Below are 17,958 nucleotides of genomic sequence, written 5' to 3' on the forward strand. Positions count from 1 at the left end.
TTTGGAAGATATGATAATTCTTGCATTCGAATTATAATGATAAAATCTCAAAACTGATATTTCTGTTATTTTTACTAAATTCTAGAGTTTATATTTTAATAGACTAAACCCGAACCGAGCTCAGAGATATTTCAATGAACGAACCATTTTTTAGGAGGGTTTACAGCCATTAGATTATTAAATAATTCTCACTACATGTCAAAAATTGAAACAATGAAATACAAAATAAATCAAGCATTTTTTTTTAATCTAACAAGTAAGGATTACTGGTACAATTTAATATTTTTCATGTAAAAATTTAATTCTAAAATAATCCAAGTCTTACTCTATCCTTATATAAAGTATTTCGATCAAATTTAGTAAATAAAATTTTATTTAAAATATTGATCTAAATCACTAATTTTTAAAGAAATCGGGGTGATTTAAAATTAAATTGATTTTTATTTTAGAACAGAAAATTAATTAGATTTTATACTAACAATTATCACTTTTTGAATACAATGATGACAAAAATTGATCCTATAGTTCTTCAAGCTTAGAAATTAGATATATTAAAGGTATTTAGGTCATTTAGTGATTTCTAACCTTTTATTGTTTAATAATAACTATGTGCACGATATAAATAAGGTTTTATTTATTGTAATTTAATATTACAATCCAAGGCTGAATATAATTTTTTTTACTATTCTTTTTGCAAAAGTTTGACGAATACAAATTTAGTAATAAAAAATTTTTTTTATATCAAATTGATAAATTAAATATACAAGTAAACATTAAACACAATATAATTAAATTTTAATGTAAATGCAGTTTTTTCAATGATATGTCGACTAAAATCTATGCTCTATATCGGAAATAAAAGATGATAAATACATAAATTACATCGCGATTTAAAATCCAAAAGTACAAACTAGCTTTTTAGATATCATAATGCTAAGATGATCCTAACATTTTGTTATACAAGCAATTTCTACGATCGACATTTCAAAAAATTAATTATTTTTGTGATTTTTTTTGTTGAAGATTTTATATAAATGGTCATACCATATAGGCCACCCAATACACTATATTAAATCCCGTAAATGCGAGCGGAAAAAATATTCTGGATAATACGTCTATCCTTTTAGATCTACTCTTGTACTTTTTCATGAATGAATGGAAGCATATCCCTCCAGATCTTTTATTCGTAATAATAGGTGGTTGATGCAATGTGGATGAAGGATAGGAAGAATTCATCATAGAATATCTGTTGTTAACAATTAATTTTTTTTAAAAATAAGTTATTTTTTGGATAATTCGAAACCAAAAATTCACATTCATAATTTTTAAAAAGTTCTTTTCGGTTTTTGATTTCCACAAGCCCTAGTCATAATTCAAAATATATCCTGTTAGACATCAAGATTTATGTAATCATTTATTTCTTGTAAATTTAAGTCTATATTGCATACCTTTAAAAATATACAAATTCTTAATTATATCATAACAATACCCTTCTTCCATCTTATTTCTCTCTTCAGACCCCATGTGATATTCACTCATTGTTTGACTCCGATTTAATTTCCTTTTACTCCCCTTAGATTTGACATGATTGTTGGTATCGTAACTCATGGAAGCCGAGGGAAGCATGAACGAAACTTCGCTTTGGGTATTGTAATCATTTAAGGTATGCGTCTGTGTTGTCAAAATTAAATAAATATTTTTTATTTAAAAAGAATTGATGATGACAAAATTTATAAAACTGTAATTCTTTCTTAGAATAGGAGGGAAGGAGAGAGATCAATCACAACCAATCATAAAGATGTTCTCATTTTTATTTTTTTTATAAAAAAATCCAATATAAGTTTGATAAACTTCAAAATGCTAGGTAAACTGCAAATGTTTCAGGTAAAATTCATACGCTATTATTGAGATTTCTCATTATATATAACAAGTGGTTTTAGATATATTTAATAATAAAGTCATAAATTAATATTTATGTTTAATTTAAGTTTAACATTAACTTTTAATGTAATTATATTCAAAATACAAGAGTTGTTAAAGTATTTGGATAATATTTTAGAGGTATCTGTATCTATTTCTAGACATATTTTGATATAATTTTATTATATTAAAATATTAATTATTTGAATTAAATATTATGTCCGAGTTTATTTCATTACATGGATGGGGACAAAATTTCGAGAATGTTTTATATTTATGTTATAATTATATATAGATGAGATAAATTCAATAAATTCTTATTTAGCTCATTTTAATAATTATAACAAAAATTGTATCTAATACATTTTATATGATGTATATGTTAGCGTCAATGTGTTATTTTTGTCGGCAATGTACACATTGCCTGATTATTTTAGGCAATGTGTTACGGTGGTAGGGTGAATTAGTTATTTAGGCAATGTATTATTTTTGTAATATTATATTATTAATAATATTTTATTTATTATTAATAATTTTTTAAGATTATTATTTTACTTAATTTATAATTTTTTTAGATAATATAATTTGTAAATATAATATTTTTATAAAAGAGATTTTTGATCGCTAATTTTTCATATTTTTTAATATTATTTTTTACGTATTTTTTCCTGATATATCTTTTGATCGCTAATTTTTAATATTATTTTTAAATATTTTTAAGATTATTTTTTACGTATTTTTCCCAGATATATCTTTGATCGCTAATTTTTTAGGTAAAAATATAAACATGTTATATTAATATTTCAGTGAAGATGTACCATAGAAAAGTAACAAATGTCATAATCGTTATTTTAGAACTTTTTTAAATTAAATAGGTAAAAATATATATTGTAAAGATGTTAAATTAAAATTTCAGTAAAGATGTACCATAGAAAAGTGACAATTGTCATAATAATTATTGAACTTTTTTGAATTTTTTTAAAGCAAATGGGTAAAAATATATATTGTAAACATGTTAAATTAAAATTTCATTGAAGATGCACCATAGAAAAGTTACAATTGTAATAATCGCTATTTTTAAACTTTTTTGAATATTTTTAAAGCAAATGGGTAAAAATATATATTGTAAACATGTTAAATTAAAATTTCAGTGAGATGATGTACCATAGAAAAGTGACAATTGTCTTAATCGTTATTTTTGAACTTTTTTGAATTTTTTTAAAGTAAATAGGTAAAAATATATATTGTAATAAATGTTAAATTAAAATTTCAGTGAAGATGTACCATAGAAAAGTCACAATTGTCATAATCGCTATTTTTGAATTTTTTTAAAGCAAATGGGTAAAAATATATAATTGTAAACATGTTAAATTAAAATTTCCGTGAAGATGTACCATAGAAAAGTGACAATTGTCATAATCGTTATTTTGAACTTTTTTAAATTTTTTCAAAGCAAATTTAAAAAAATTTTTTAAAAAGTTCAAAAAACGATTATGTCATTTGTCACTTTTCTATGGTACATCTTCACTAAAATATTAATATAACATGTTTATATTTTTACCTAAATAATTAGCGATCAAAAGATATATCAGGAAAAAATACGTAAAAAATAATATTAAAAATTAGCGATCAAAAATCATTTTATAAAAATATTATATTTAATACAAATTATATTATCTAAAAAAAATTATAAATTAAGAAAAATAATCTTAAAAAATTATTAATAATAAATAAAATATTATTAATAATATATTACAAAAATAATACATTGCCTAAATAACTAATTCACCCTGGCTACCATACCACCGTAACACATTGCCTAAAATAATCAGGCAATGTGTACATTGCCGAAAATAATACATTGACGGTAACATATATACCTAGATCCCTTTTTAGAAAATGAAAAGTATTTTCCAAAAAATCCGGAAAATACTTGATAATATCCACAAAGTGGTATTTGTTTTTTTTTAATAACACTATGTCCAAAATGTCAAAAAAAATTAAATTCACAAACTTTCGAAAACTTTAATGAAAATAAAGAAATAAGCTATTTTAAATATAAAAATCAGGGACCTGCAGAGGTACCATTTGTATGGCCCGGCCAGGCCCAGATTAAAAAATTTTCGGCCCGGCCCGGATTTTTTACGGCCCGACCTGGGTTTAAAAATTTTAGGCCCGGCCCGAATATTTAAAAAAAAATTTTGGGGGCTCGGCTCGGAATTTTTTAAAATTATATTCGACCTGGTGTATATACAAAAAATTCATTATTTCGTATTTTAACATATTTTTCGGCGAATATTATCATTTAATAGGCATGTATATTAGCTAAAGTTGTTAAACGACTCGTTTTGAGCCGATTTTTAAAAACGGCTAACTCAATAAAATATTGACTAAGCCTCGAAATTCCGATACTATATGTCTAGACCTTTGCTCCTTCCATAAACAAAATTTTCAGGCTTGCGTAATTTCTGAATAAAATACTGTGTTAGCAGTTTTTAAAAATCGGCTCAAAACGAGCCGTTTAACAACATTACATATTTTATTTTTTTTAATTCTAAACAGATATTTAGTATATTACAAATTGATACTATAAAAAATTTATGTAAATAATATTTTGAGAATGTATTTATAAAAAAAATAAAAATGATATTTTAATTAATAAAAAATATAACATATTATATATTATATAATAATGTATTTAATTTGTGTATTTATTCCATGGCAGGAAAACTATAATTTTATTATGTAATAGATACTATGAGTGTTATCTAGTGTTAACTTTCACCAAACATTATATTAATCATAACTATATATAATCATTATAACCATATCTAATTGACGAATATAATAATTCATGTTGTATTAATTTTTTAAAAAAATACGGCCCGGCCCGGCTCAGCCCAGGTTTTTTAAAAAAAAATTTTCAGGTCCGGCCCGGGTATATTTTAAAAATTTCAAGCCCTGGTACCCGGGCCGGGCCTGCAGGTCTCTGATAAAAATATGTCCAAAACATAATTCTAAAATATTTCGAAAAAATTTAACATATGATTTCTAAAAAATTTAAGCTATTTTAAATATGGAAATATGTCCAAAACATAATTCTAGAATATTTCGAAAAAATTTAACATACGATTTCTAAAAAATTTGCAAATGTTTTGAAACTTTTCGAATTTTTTAAAAAGATTAAGCCTAAAATGAAATAATTTATAAAGCTTCATTATAATCACTAAATAGGTTAAACGTTTTATACTGTCCAAAGTAATATTACTACTAATTGATTGATATTTTTATAAAATACAACATTACCATATAACTTATTCATATTACTTTATCATGTCTCCCTTTGAAGACCTCGTGCATCCCATCATGGTATGAACCATTACCGTAAAGTTTCCCGCCACCATTCGCGCAGTATAATTTATCTCTCGAACTCAAAGGGGCACCACATTTACAATATTCTGTTTCATCTTCAAACCTGTTATTTATTATTCAAAAAAAAAATGTGAAAATTTAATTTTGATTGCAAAAAATATTTATTGGAATGAGGATTGTGAAGGACAAGAGACCATTTAAAAATATAAGTAGGCCTCGTCTAATAGAGATCTGCAAAGACCGGCACGCGGGGCTGGGAAATTTAAAAAAAACTAAGGGGCCTTGCCAGACAACTAGTACAAAAATTCCTAACAAGTTGGGCTTTGCAAAACTTTACTGCCTAGATTTGAACTGGAGTGGTTAATTTTAAAGCCCACTATTAAATAAAATTTTCAAATGCGAAATATTAATATGTGCGCCAATATCTGATAGAACTTAAACTCTTATAATATAAAACGCATAACCCTCCATCATTGGTTTCTCCATAAGTAGTTCCCATACTTTCAAAGTCGATCATACGCGAATGCTCGTTACTTATAACATCTTGCGCTTCAGATGATTTCGTGGTAGACCTTGTATGGTCCTCTGCAACCTTTTTAAAGTTATTACCATTTTTAGCTTTATTAGCCGCCTGTAAGGCTTCCATTCTAGCCGTATAATTTACTAACGCGAATTCTAACAGAGCGCCGAATATGAAAGTTAGACAACTGCCAATCCAAATGTCTATAGCTTTGGTATAGGAGACAGGTGGTAACTTAGCATTGATTCCGGATGATTGGGTAGCCATGGTTAGCAATGTCGTAACTCCTATTGATATTCTACCCGGAACCGACTCCTTGTCCAGCCAAAAAGACACCCAAGAGACTATGACCAACATAAAGGAGGGGATGTAAAGTTGGAGCATGTAGTAACTGAACTCTCGCCTCAATAAGAGTTCGACTCTTAAGCAACTGTATTCACCTATCGTTTTATAATTAAAGATTTACATTCAATCATAAATAATAATGTAAAATGAATTAAAATGACCGACCTCAAAAAGTATTCACTTTAAAAAAAAATCAGACCGGGCTTGAAAATTGTAAGCTTTTTATAAAATTCGGACTCCGCATCTAAAAATAGTCACTTTGCAAGTATAGAATTTAAATAATTGATTGATTGCTAATATAATGGGATTGTAATGAATAATAAAATTTATCAATAGTAATGTATTCAGTTTTTCGTTAATTAAATTCCAAATATTTTACCAGTATTGGTTTTACTGGTGCAATAACTTGTATGGGTTCTTTCTAAGCTAAAACTCGGTAAATGTAAATTCTTGATGATTTGTATAGGATTGTCTTCTTTCCACACGAATATGATATCTCTTGTAGTGTAGGCATCTGTAGTTGATAAATAAAATTCTTTAAATAATTAAAGGTCAGAATGAATAGAAAAATTATATAAAATAATGTATTATTTCTTTAAACTTACAGCTTATCATTTCTATGTAACATCGCTGGTTATCCAGGGGATAATATTCCAGACTCATGGGACAAGAAAGGAGCAATGATATTCTGTAAATTATTTATATTTTGTCATTTGAAATCTCAAAATTTAATATAACCTTAAATATATCAAGGCAAGGAATTTATTATAATATAACATTATATTTCGCAATACAAAATACTTATTAACAGTTGCCGAGGATTTGTGGTCCTCTACCGTTCCGGCCAAACAATGTTCCATTCCTGCTTGGCTCCAGATTTAAACAATTATTTTTATCCAGTCGGGGCTTAAAATCTTTGGGCAACTATAGATCTATGCCAGATAAAGTATTTTCTTTCTTATCTTCACTTCCTTCCTTCCTTCCCTTCCTTCCTTTCTTTCTTACTTTTAACACTGATTAAATTTTAATCTGTGATACGAAATAAAATTAAAGCATTTGTGATTTTTTTTTGGCCATAAATTGACTTACCTGACACTGTACAATATATTTCCGTTGGGGTATACCCTGAGTAAAAGATTTCTCACTAGCATATCGTGAAAATGGGCGTTTTTTTCGTTGCCGAAAAACAAATCTGGTTGCCATATGTTATCCATGGTAGGCAGGTTGATGTACTCTATTTTCCCCATATTATCGAATCTCAATCTTTCGTCGTTCCACTCCTCCCTAAACGTAAGCTGAATGCTGTACTCCTATTTTGGGGTTAATTAAATATTTAAAAATGGGAGTAAATATTTTGCACAATATTTTTAAAATAGGAAATACTCATTTTGCGCAATAATTGCTCTAAATTTTTTAACCAGTGGAACGACCTGGTGGGAATTTTTTTCTAAAATTTAAGCCAAGTCTGTTGTGCTCTGCACCCCAAATTTTTAAAAAAGTTCTATAGGGAAAAAATCTCAAACTTAAAATACGTATTTTATTTTAATGTTATGCGTAAAATCTTAGCCATAACTTGATACTTAATGATGCTTATATATTTTATTACAAAATATTAGTGTCGTTAGAAGTTGCTTTTAATATATAACTTATTTGCATCCTTAAAAGAAATGAAAATACTAAATAAGTATTTGCTATGAAATTTTTTTATCATTTAATATATATATAAGCACCGATAAAAAAAAATCTAAATTTGCACAAAGTAATATTTATTTTTCTTAAAAAAGTGCTTGATTTTCTCAAAAAATAAGCTTCCATACACTAAATAAACATTCTAGAGCGCTTTATCCAACATCATAATATAATAAGTATAAAATTCATACTAATACAAAATAAAAATATAAAAATGTTCATTCTATAAAAACGGATGTGGGACTACAAGGTCCCCCAAAAAAACAAGAATAATTTTTTTCTGTGACATAATAAAACAATAATTTAAAATTTAAGTAAATCATCAAATAAGGTAATAATTTGAGAGATACAATTTTACATATTTTATTAGTTACTTTTCAAGTTAATTCCTGTAACTAGTTACATTACCAATACTACAAATTATTTTAAAAAAATGAATAGTAAATATTTCTCCCATCTCCTGATATTTACACCTTGGCCCATTTTTTTTCATATAACTCTTATAATTTTAATATTCAACAGGCAAAAAAAGAGTAAGTAAAGGAAGGAAATATATTATTAATATTTTTGTGGGTGGGCCGAGCCTATATTTTATGATGGGCTGTCGGGCCGGTTCTGTTGGACTCTAACATCAGCCTTTTTTGGCAAATACATCTTTTAGTAAATTGAAATAGATTAACTCATCTCAGGAGTTTTCTTTCGCCTGTAGATTGAGCCGTGTCAGCCATTCTTTTTTGTAATTACCCAACTCTACTGACCAGCATATTTTGAAAAATAAAATTACATATATATGTGAAGATAAAATTAATAATTCATTTATAAAGTGATCATTCAAAGTTTTATATATATTGAAATTGATATCCTTATTAGTGATCTTTAAAAAAATTTGTCTCCAGCCGGCTCGATTCCGAGCCAAAAATAAAAATTAGTCCGCCTCAACCTGGATTTATTTAAATATAAAAAAATTATTCTGCAAATAAAAAATATTGGCGCCTTGTTATCAATTTATTTCACAAAATTGAACCTGCCCTGGCCCAAATTTTCTAAAAAAATATTATGTCCGACCCGACTCAGTCCAGTCCGAAATGATTATTAAAAAATAACGGGCAGGGCCGGGATTCTCAAATCCCTAATTGTTATCTTTATTCTCTGGGAGAAAGTTAAAAAAAAATATAATTTTTTTTAAATTATTTTTTCTCCTATGATTTAGTATAATTTGGAAATTTTGAAATTTCATTGACTAATTTCGCTTGTTTTAATTCTTTTCTTCTTCTTCAAATTTGAAACCAAATTTTAACCAACTTTGAAAAATATGCTGATACAGTGTATCAGCAAATATAAATAATCTAAAAATTTAGAATATATATTATTATCATTATTAATACCATATTTTCCATAATATTGTCATCATATTTTCATTTTATTATTTAAAACCGGAACTAAAAATCTTTCAGGTCCAGGTTTCAAATCATTATTATTTTTCTTTCAATAAACAAACTTTACCATGCTGACGTCATCGATCTTCGAGATACTTCTCAAATACATATTGACCGTTACTATAGCCGGATCATTTTCTAGGTTACGAAAAAAAAGAAAATAAATATATAGAATAATTATCGTTATAGGATTTGTAAGCTTTGAAATGACCTAATATAAATAAAAAGAATATTTAGACGGACACTAGCCACTCAAATTCTCAAAGTGCAATTTTCTAAAATTTTATGTTTTTTCTTCTTCCGAAGACTCTCCTTAGTCCACTGGTTAACTAATATTACCCTGCTTTCACCGGTAGCGCGAATCGCAGTGAAGTATACAAAATATGTTATTAATACAATATTTTACATTTATTCTTATATATTTCTCACCGAAAATTAACGCTAACTGTGAATTCAAAGTTACACTATTTAAAAGCATTTTAAATAAAAAATTAACATTTTTATACAGTGTTGTGAATTTGACAGGTCAAATATGGTCAAATTCAAATAAATGTTTTTTTAAGTCAATATTAACTTTATTTCGAATATAATAGTAAAATGAATTTATAACGTTTAGCTTTCGGTAGCAGAGTCTTGTTCTGATTCATTCAATATTATCATTTTCTTTAATATTCAATTTTCCTGATGTCGAGATCTTCAATCGATTTCTGTTTTCGTAAGAATATTAACCCAAATCAACCTATATTTTCTAAAGAAAAAAAGTAGATCTAGTAATTGAAAGTCTCTTAATGGGCATGGCGGGCAAAAGTTTATTCCACTAACTTTAGGTCGGAATTAATTATTTCTTATGGAAATTACTGTTTCCATATAAAATGATTAAACATGCCGTTATACTCCTGAAATTAACTATATCACTTAAAATATTTTGGTCATCACCACTTGTAAAATGGCTATTTTTTGTATTATATCTGTTCATTAAATTCACTACTAGTGAGATGCTCCTCTTGATATTATGGGCACAAAAAATAAGCAGCTTTTGATCACATGTATTAATATCGTTTTTCCCTTTTAAAAAAAATTTTTTCTTCAGATTTTTTTAGAGCATTTGACCAGTTCAAATACTCCTGTCAATTCATTGAATTTTACTGGTAAATTGACCAACTTGCGAACTTTTTATATATAGACAGTATGTCATATATTAGCTCCAATCTGTTTTTTCTATCATCGTATCTTTTTTTTTTCAACTTTAAATAAATTTTTGGAGTTCTTTTTATTTAATATTAAATTCAAAAATCGGATTTTTGTGAACTTTTCAACTTATAAGAGTTTTGTCATAAATATTTTATATGAATCTATTAAAAAAACATTCGATCTTTTATTTCTCTAAATAATAAATAGGAATATTATTACATATTTTGTATTTATTATTTTCTTATTCAATATTTAGTAGACATCCCTAATAACTCATTATTTATTTTTTTTAAATAAAAGACCAAACAATTTGGAAAAATTATAATATAAATTCAAGAGAAATCTTTGGAGAATTAACTTATTTCTTAAATATTTATTTCTCTTTAAAATATAAATTTAGAAAAATTATAATGCAAAAAATGGCTAAAAAATGGGAAATTCTTAAGAAAAAAAATTGTGGTACATGAGATTTATAAGAACCAAAAAAAAATACCAGTAATATTCCCCATTTTGCCAGTACCGGGACGCACTCTTTTATCGTAATTATTGAACAAAGTATCCAATATTGATTTCTCTATAACTATATTAGGGTTCAATGCATTCCTAAAAATATATATTTTTATATATTATATAAAGCGAAAGAGTTTATTGTTTGGTCAATAGTAAAATAAGCACTACTATATTTATATCGGGAAAAACCAAATTTTTTTTTTGAAATCAATAAAAATTGTTAGTTTCAGTTTATGGAAAGTAATTTATTTTTGGATAATCTTCAATCTAGCTTATGTATATACCTTATTTATATCGTCAATTTTCTTTAGTCGTTAAAATAAGAGAATAGTTTATATTTATAATTTATTTTAGATTGAAAGAAAGAAAGAAAGAAAGAAAGAAAGAAAGAAAGAAAGAAAGAAAGAAAGAAAGAAAGAAAGAAAGAAAGAAAGAAAGAAAGAAAGAAAGAAAGAAAGAAAGAAAGAAAGAAAGAAAGAAAGAAAGAAAGAAAGAAAGAAAGAAAGAAGGAAAGAAAGGGAAAGAAAGAAATATAATGCAAGGACAACTATAAAAGCCATTATCTATTGAAAAATTTAATTAAAGGACAATCATCAATATTTATAAATTAAAAAAAATAATATATTCATATAAATGTTAATTACAAATAAAATACGAACCAAATAATGTTAATATGATAACATTTTATAATGTTGTACCTTATAGGAAATGGAGAAATTGGGAGTTTAGGCTATGGAGGGATCTTTAAAATTCAAATATTTAATACCTTACGCGTTTTTAGTTTTGAAAGACACTTATTCTATATATTTCAAACTATTTTGACATAAAATTTTAAGTAAACTTATAATATTAAAATTTTACAGAAGTTATTTGAATTAAAAATATCATTCAAAATATTTTAAGGGAGTTTAAAACCACTTCCACAAGATCTCTGATTTTATAATATATATATTTTTTTAAGTCACATAAGCGTACATTTTTCAAAAGACATAATTTCCGTTTTCAAACGAATGCGATATATTTAAAGTTATGAAAAAGATTAAGTTAAATATAAATGTTTTGTGTTTACCATATTAAAGAAATGTTACCTGCAATATTGGAATAATGACATCGTGATTATGAAACGATAATTTAGGCGTAAGAAGGGTGGCATTCTTTTCAGTTTAATTTTTTTTGTGATATAAAAGTAAGAAAATATTTTTATTTATATAAATAAATAAATAAAATTTGTTTCATGATTTGAATTTTTTCTTTTACAATTCTGTTTTTTTTAAATATAAATAAATCATGTTACAAAATATTAAAAAATATATAATATGATATATATTTTATATATTTTTAAGGATTCTCAAACTATATGAATGAATTATTTATTTTTAAAAAATGGATTAGATTGGTCAATTTAATGATGCAATCTAATATATTTAAAAAAATATATGGTATACGATAACATTGATACTAATATTAACCTATCATAGGGACCGACTATATGAAGGTAGCGGGACTCACGCCCGCATTGAAATATTATATAAAATGGATAATATGGATCTATTAATATTTTAAAATCATATTTTTTTTTAAAAAACACCCATAAAAACTTTTATAAGTCGCAGTGCTTCTGTAATTTATGCTAACAATTAAAAGTGCACTTACGTTGAATTCAGTTGTATGCCAATGATTGCAATAGACGCCAATCTTGTTTAAATGAATTTTAATGGAGAGGAGGAAGGGGGGGGGGGTTCAATGCATTTTACATATTTTTTAAATATAATATTTTTATATGTCATTTTTTAGAAACATATAATGGAATGTTCAAAGTTAATTATTTATTTATTTGATCACCTTGACCAATATCATTACAACTTAATCTCAGCCAAATCTCTTAATTTTAAATAACCTAATCAAAATTCTTGCGGACCCAGAAGAAAAACCCATCCTTTAAAAATATATAAATAATTCTGCCTTTACCTCTAAATTGATTAAAATAAAATATATACTATAATAAATCATATGGTCCGAAAATATAACAACACAACATCATTGTCTTAAGTTTATAAGAGTATAATTTTTAATCATTAAAAATAAAAATAAATCTTTTATAATTAATTAAAATAAACCGTTGATATAGTTCGAGGTTAACATTTTTTTAAAAAAAATATCTAGAAACCTCTAATATTGAGCGTCATTCTCGCTCTTTGCTTGATATTTCTTGGTTACATATTTATTATTCCTTTGCTATTTTCGCATATCAATTCATAGACTTCTAACAGGAGGTATTGCATCTTGTGTATTCGTTTTTCCTTTCAATTCCAATAATCCCTCTTTTATATTTCGCCATTTAGCTTTAATTTTCGCGCTATTACACGTTTTCTTATCCAATAGTGGTTTATTGTATATATCAAAACTTGCCTATATTTAGCTTAATTTTCGTTATTAGACTATTCCGTTTTTATATCAGAATTCATTATTTAATATTTTTTTTAAAATAAAAACCGTTATATTTCTATATATTAATATCGCATCATTTATCGAGGTATTCATTACAGCTACTTCTCATATCTTGATTCATTCGCTTAATATAATTAAACCTATTTGCCAGTTCAGGCCTTTATATTCACCGACCCATATTATGACTTTATTTCCTTTATATTAACCACATCGTGTTCGCGTTATTTATTGGCGCTTCTATTTATTTTATATTCGCATCTGGATATATTTCGCTTTAAATTCATGCAATAATCCACCTAGATTGCACAATACCTTTCCTCACATCTATTATGGCTGCAGAATCCCTGTAGACTGGAAAAAAATATATAGATGCAAAGGACAAATCCTCAGGCAAACCCCCAGCGAACATTGAAATCCGCCAAATACCCGCTAGAAGCACCAGGACTTTTTAGATTCATAGGAAGGTGACCTCACAGAATCACCCTGATCCCATAGAAACGGGGCTAATTTTTGGTTTAGAACTTTTCTTGTATAGATAGATCCATTAGCTTTATCCAACCAAACTCCAAACCTAATTGATCAAAAAGTATAACATAAAATTTCCAAATATTCGAAAATACCAGAAGATCATATCATTATCCCTATATTATCCAATGTTTTAACCTCCTTTGGTAAGCTTGTATTATCTTTCTTCAAGGATATAGGATCTCACATCCGCAAGCATAATGGCAATACTCAAGAGGGCTTCTTCCTCAGACAGACACTGAATATAGCTCTCCATAAAGCAAATTATCAAAGTTTCAATGGCAGTATTCTCTCCACAGATCTTCTCTAGACTCACCTTTTCTACCTTATTCTTATCATTTTACACTATATTTCACCTTTATATTGTCTAATTTGGAATTTATTACATTTTTCTAAAAATAAATATTATATATGCAATGAGATAATGGGCCTTTTTTTAGAGAATCACGAAAAATAACTCCCAGAAAAACATATATATGAATTCTTCTATTTCGAACAAGCAATTACGATGGATATTCATTAAAGCAATTGCATTGCTATTCATGGTTTCATATAGTAATGCTGTTTTGTTTCAAATTTAATTTTTAATCAGATTGTTTATTTTTTAAATTTTTTTTATATATATGCGCTTATTTTTATAATCATTAATTGTTTTTTTTACATAAACTTAGTTTTAAATTCATTTTTTTGATAATTAACCAGTGAATAAAAACAAAATTATCAAAAAAACACCTCTCCCTTTACTTATAAAAAAAGACTTAGGGGGTTTTTCGGGGTCAGTTATGAGGTTTGGCTCTACTAAATGCCATCTGTCTAAAAATATTATTTAGGCCAACCCGGTTATAACTTTTATAATATTGATCTGCTCGCCCATTTATTCAAATAATTCTGTTTAACCCGCGCCCACCCAATGTTATTTTATCATATTCTTTACTTTAACCTTATAAAATTTAACAATAAATATAAGCCCCTCCCTCCCTCCAGCTTATTCGGCCCGTAAAATATTTTGAATAAAGTTTCTTTTCCAATATCTTTAGTAATAATCTCTTATCATTTTATATGTGTAAATTGGCAAATCGGTCAAAAGTATCCAGGACAAAAAGACCCGAACATAAATATTCTGGACAAAAAAGGCATTGGATATAAATACCCCCGGACAAAAAGACATCGGACAATAATAGTCGAACAAGGAGACACCAGATATAATATAATCAAATTTTAATAATATTTTTAATGTTAAGAAAAAGAGGAAAGTTTTTTAAAAAAAATATTAATTACTTACATATATTTCAGTCTTCATTAAAAAAATATTTAAATGATAATCCTTTCCAATGCATTTTTTTAGATAAATGTTTATAAAAAACCATGCTCATATATGGAGTAGAAATATATTGTTCTCGAAAATACAATAAATACTTGATAAATTTTATACTAGGATTTCAAAAAATGATTTATTTAAAAATAGGATTAAGCAAAGATATTATTGATTATTTAAAACTAAAGAAATAAACATTGAATTTTCTAGTAGTCTTAAATACTTATAACTAAAAAGGATATAATCCTTTCTGTCTTCATATTATATGGTTGCTTTAACCTTGGTACTTCCTGCTTATTAGGTAGCTTCAACACTTTAATTATTATAAAGATGTTTCCAAACATATTTGATGATCAACTAAAAATAACTCTCAGCAAAATGGGTTTCAATAAAACTGAGAATTCCGCGGTTAGTCTCTCATATACTAGAAAAAAAATTCACATTAAAGGAGCAAAATATATAGATTAACCTCAAATGTTATAAAAGCAAATCGATATATCAATACTTCTGCAAATTTAAAGTAGTTCCTCAATTTGGACTTGCAAAGTTCTTATATCACTTTATCACTTTATCACTTTATCACTTTCTCCCTATTTTGGAAGGCGTAAAAAAATAAAGGTGTTTCATCTCATTCAAGATTCTTATTCGCAGGTATATTGATTCGAGATTCCCTAAAGTAAAATAAGCATATTTCTTTTTTTATCAGCAGGTTAGTGCTTACTATTTAGTTATTTATTTTATAAAGCACCTTTTTATATATTTAGAACAAGTTCTAATAATTAAGCCTCGTTGATACCCGCGAGGTCGCTTATCGAGGCGTAAATTTTCTCTGAATGATAAGCTGTCTAATTATACATTATGTATTTTTTGTAAGTCAAGCGATGTTGTGCTATCAGCGGTCACTATTTTTATTAGAGTATGACATTTTTTTAAATATACCACAAAAAAAACATTTGTAACATGTCAGACGACTTATCAGATTTGACACGATTTATTGTAGCCATGACCAAAATATTTCAGAGCCATTTATTTTGCTGAACACAATTTTATTTAGTCCTCTCATTCATTATGAAATGAAATAAAGACATAATGGATGCCCACATCTAATATCAAATTGTTTACAGTAAAAAAAAAATTATGACCTGACCTTTTTGATCGCAGAATCCGCCTCGGATCCTATCATAACTCACATATTAAAATTCAAAAGAAAATTTGAATTTGAATTTAAAATATTTGGTTAACATTTTTTTGTTTTGGTTTTTAATACAGTATTAATATGATTTGTTGTAACACATTTTCATAATGTGGAAATACATTCTTATATAGTTAAATAACTTTCCATAATTATTGTAAAAACATTTTGATAAAATTTTTGATAAAATTTTTTTAATAATAAGAGTTTTTAAACTTTAATGAAGATTTACGTCAAAGTTATATATCGAATATAATTTTTTTATGTTTTGGACCCAAGTTTAAGTAAGAAAATGAGAATAAAAATTTTCTAAGATTTTTAGAAAAAATTTATTTAAATTTAAAGTATTATTTCAATATATTAATGTTACTTTTAGTTATCTAAATAATGAAAATCAGGATAAGAAATTTGATAATTTCTTAATAAACATAAGTGAAAGAAAATTCGAATTTAGGGTTTTCAGATAATTCTTATTCTTTTTTGGTTTTAAAATTAAATAAAATTTAAAATTTCCTAAAATGACGCATACCAAAAATCATCGATGTGCCACCAACCATTCCATAACGGAAGCCCCGACACTTCCATTTAACTTTCCGTAATTATTGTAAAAACTTGTTGAGAAAAATACATCCTTTTTTAAAAAAACTTTTAAAAACTTGAAAGAAAATTTTGAGAAACACATTATATTTTTAAAAACTTCCGGTAATTAACCTAAATTAAAACCTATAATAATTCTTTCTTAAATTTGCGACAATTTTAATTTTAAACTTCTATATTTTATAATTTATAATTTTTTTTTTAAACTATATTTCCATTTTTTAAATGTCAAATTTTACTATCGCTAGTATTTTGAATCTATCTCCAGTTTCAGGTTTGTTAATATAATATTCTATTATTTACTAACCTTATATATCTTTTAAAATTCTTATTTTTCCACTTAAACTTATGTCCAAAACATAAAAAAACTATATTCGATTCATAACTTTGACGTTAGTCTTCATTAAAGTTTAAGAACTTTATTATTAAAATTTTTTTTTGAATTTTCATTTTACCATTTAAACTTGTGTCCAAAAAAAACTATTTGATTCATAACTTTGATGTTAGTCTTCATTAAAGTTTAAAAACTTTTAAAAATTTTATCAAATTTTTTTTAAAAAATTTAATTTATATCAAAATGTTTTTTACAATAATTATGGAAAGCTATTTAACTATATAAGAATGTTTTTTCACATTATGAAAATGTGTTACAACAAATCATATTAATACTGTATATTCGTTTTCTTTTCGGGTTGTATGGGCATTTTCTAATATTCAAAATAAATAAATTATTTAGTAACGTGATATTGTGGTCAAATGTGCTAATTTATCGACAGTGCTCAGATAAGTCTTTGACCTATTTCTGCTCACTATTTTCGTTGTTATAATAAAAGTCGCTAGTGTTTATAAATATCTTGTTAAAAAATTTCTTTAATTTATATAAATGTTATAAAATTTT

The 17,958-nt window shown here is 25.9% G+C and overlaps 1 protein-coding gene across 1 annotated transcript; it reads right to left on the bottom strand.

Annotated features, from left to right (window-relative positions):
• Positions 1–1,038: 1,038 nt before the first annotated feature.
• Positions 1,039–11,044, bottom strand: LOC135928591 (glutamate-gated chloride channel-like). Its single transcript, XM_065465046.1, has 9 exons — positions 10,967–11,044; positions 9,350–9,420; positions 7,247–7,467; positions 6,763–6,845; positions 6,537–6,671; positions 5,757–6,252; positions 5,248–5,395; positions 1,490–1,671; positions 1,039–1,246 (listed from the first exon to the last, which is right to left on the bottom strand). The coding sequence occupies exons 1-9, from the start codon at positions 10,980–10,982 to the stop codon at positions 1,039–1,041; spliced, it is 1,560 nt and encodes a 519-aa protein (XP_065321118.1). The 5' UTR covers positions 10,983–11,044.
• Positions 11,045–17,958: the final 6,914 nt, after the last annotated feature.

This window comes from Gordionus sp. m RMFG-2023, chromosome 4 (genome assembly GCF_954871325.1).
Source record: "Gordionus sp. m RMFG-2023 chromosome 4, tfGorSpeb1-WG-v2, whole genome shotgun sequence".
In the NCBI taxonomy this organism is placed as follows: Eukaryota; Metazoa; Nematomorpha; class Gordioida; order Chordodea; family Parachordodidae; genus Gordionus; species Gordionus sp. m RMFG-2023.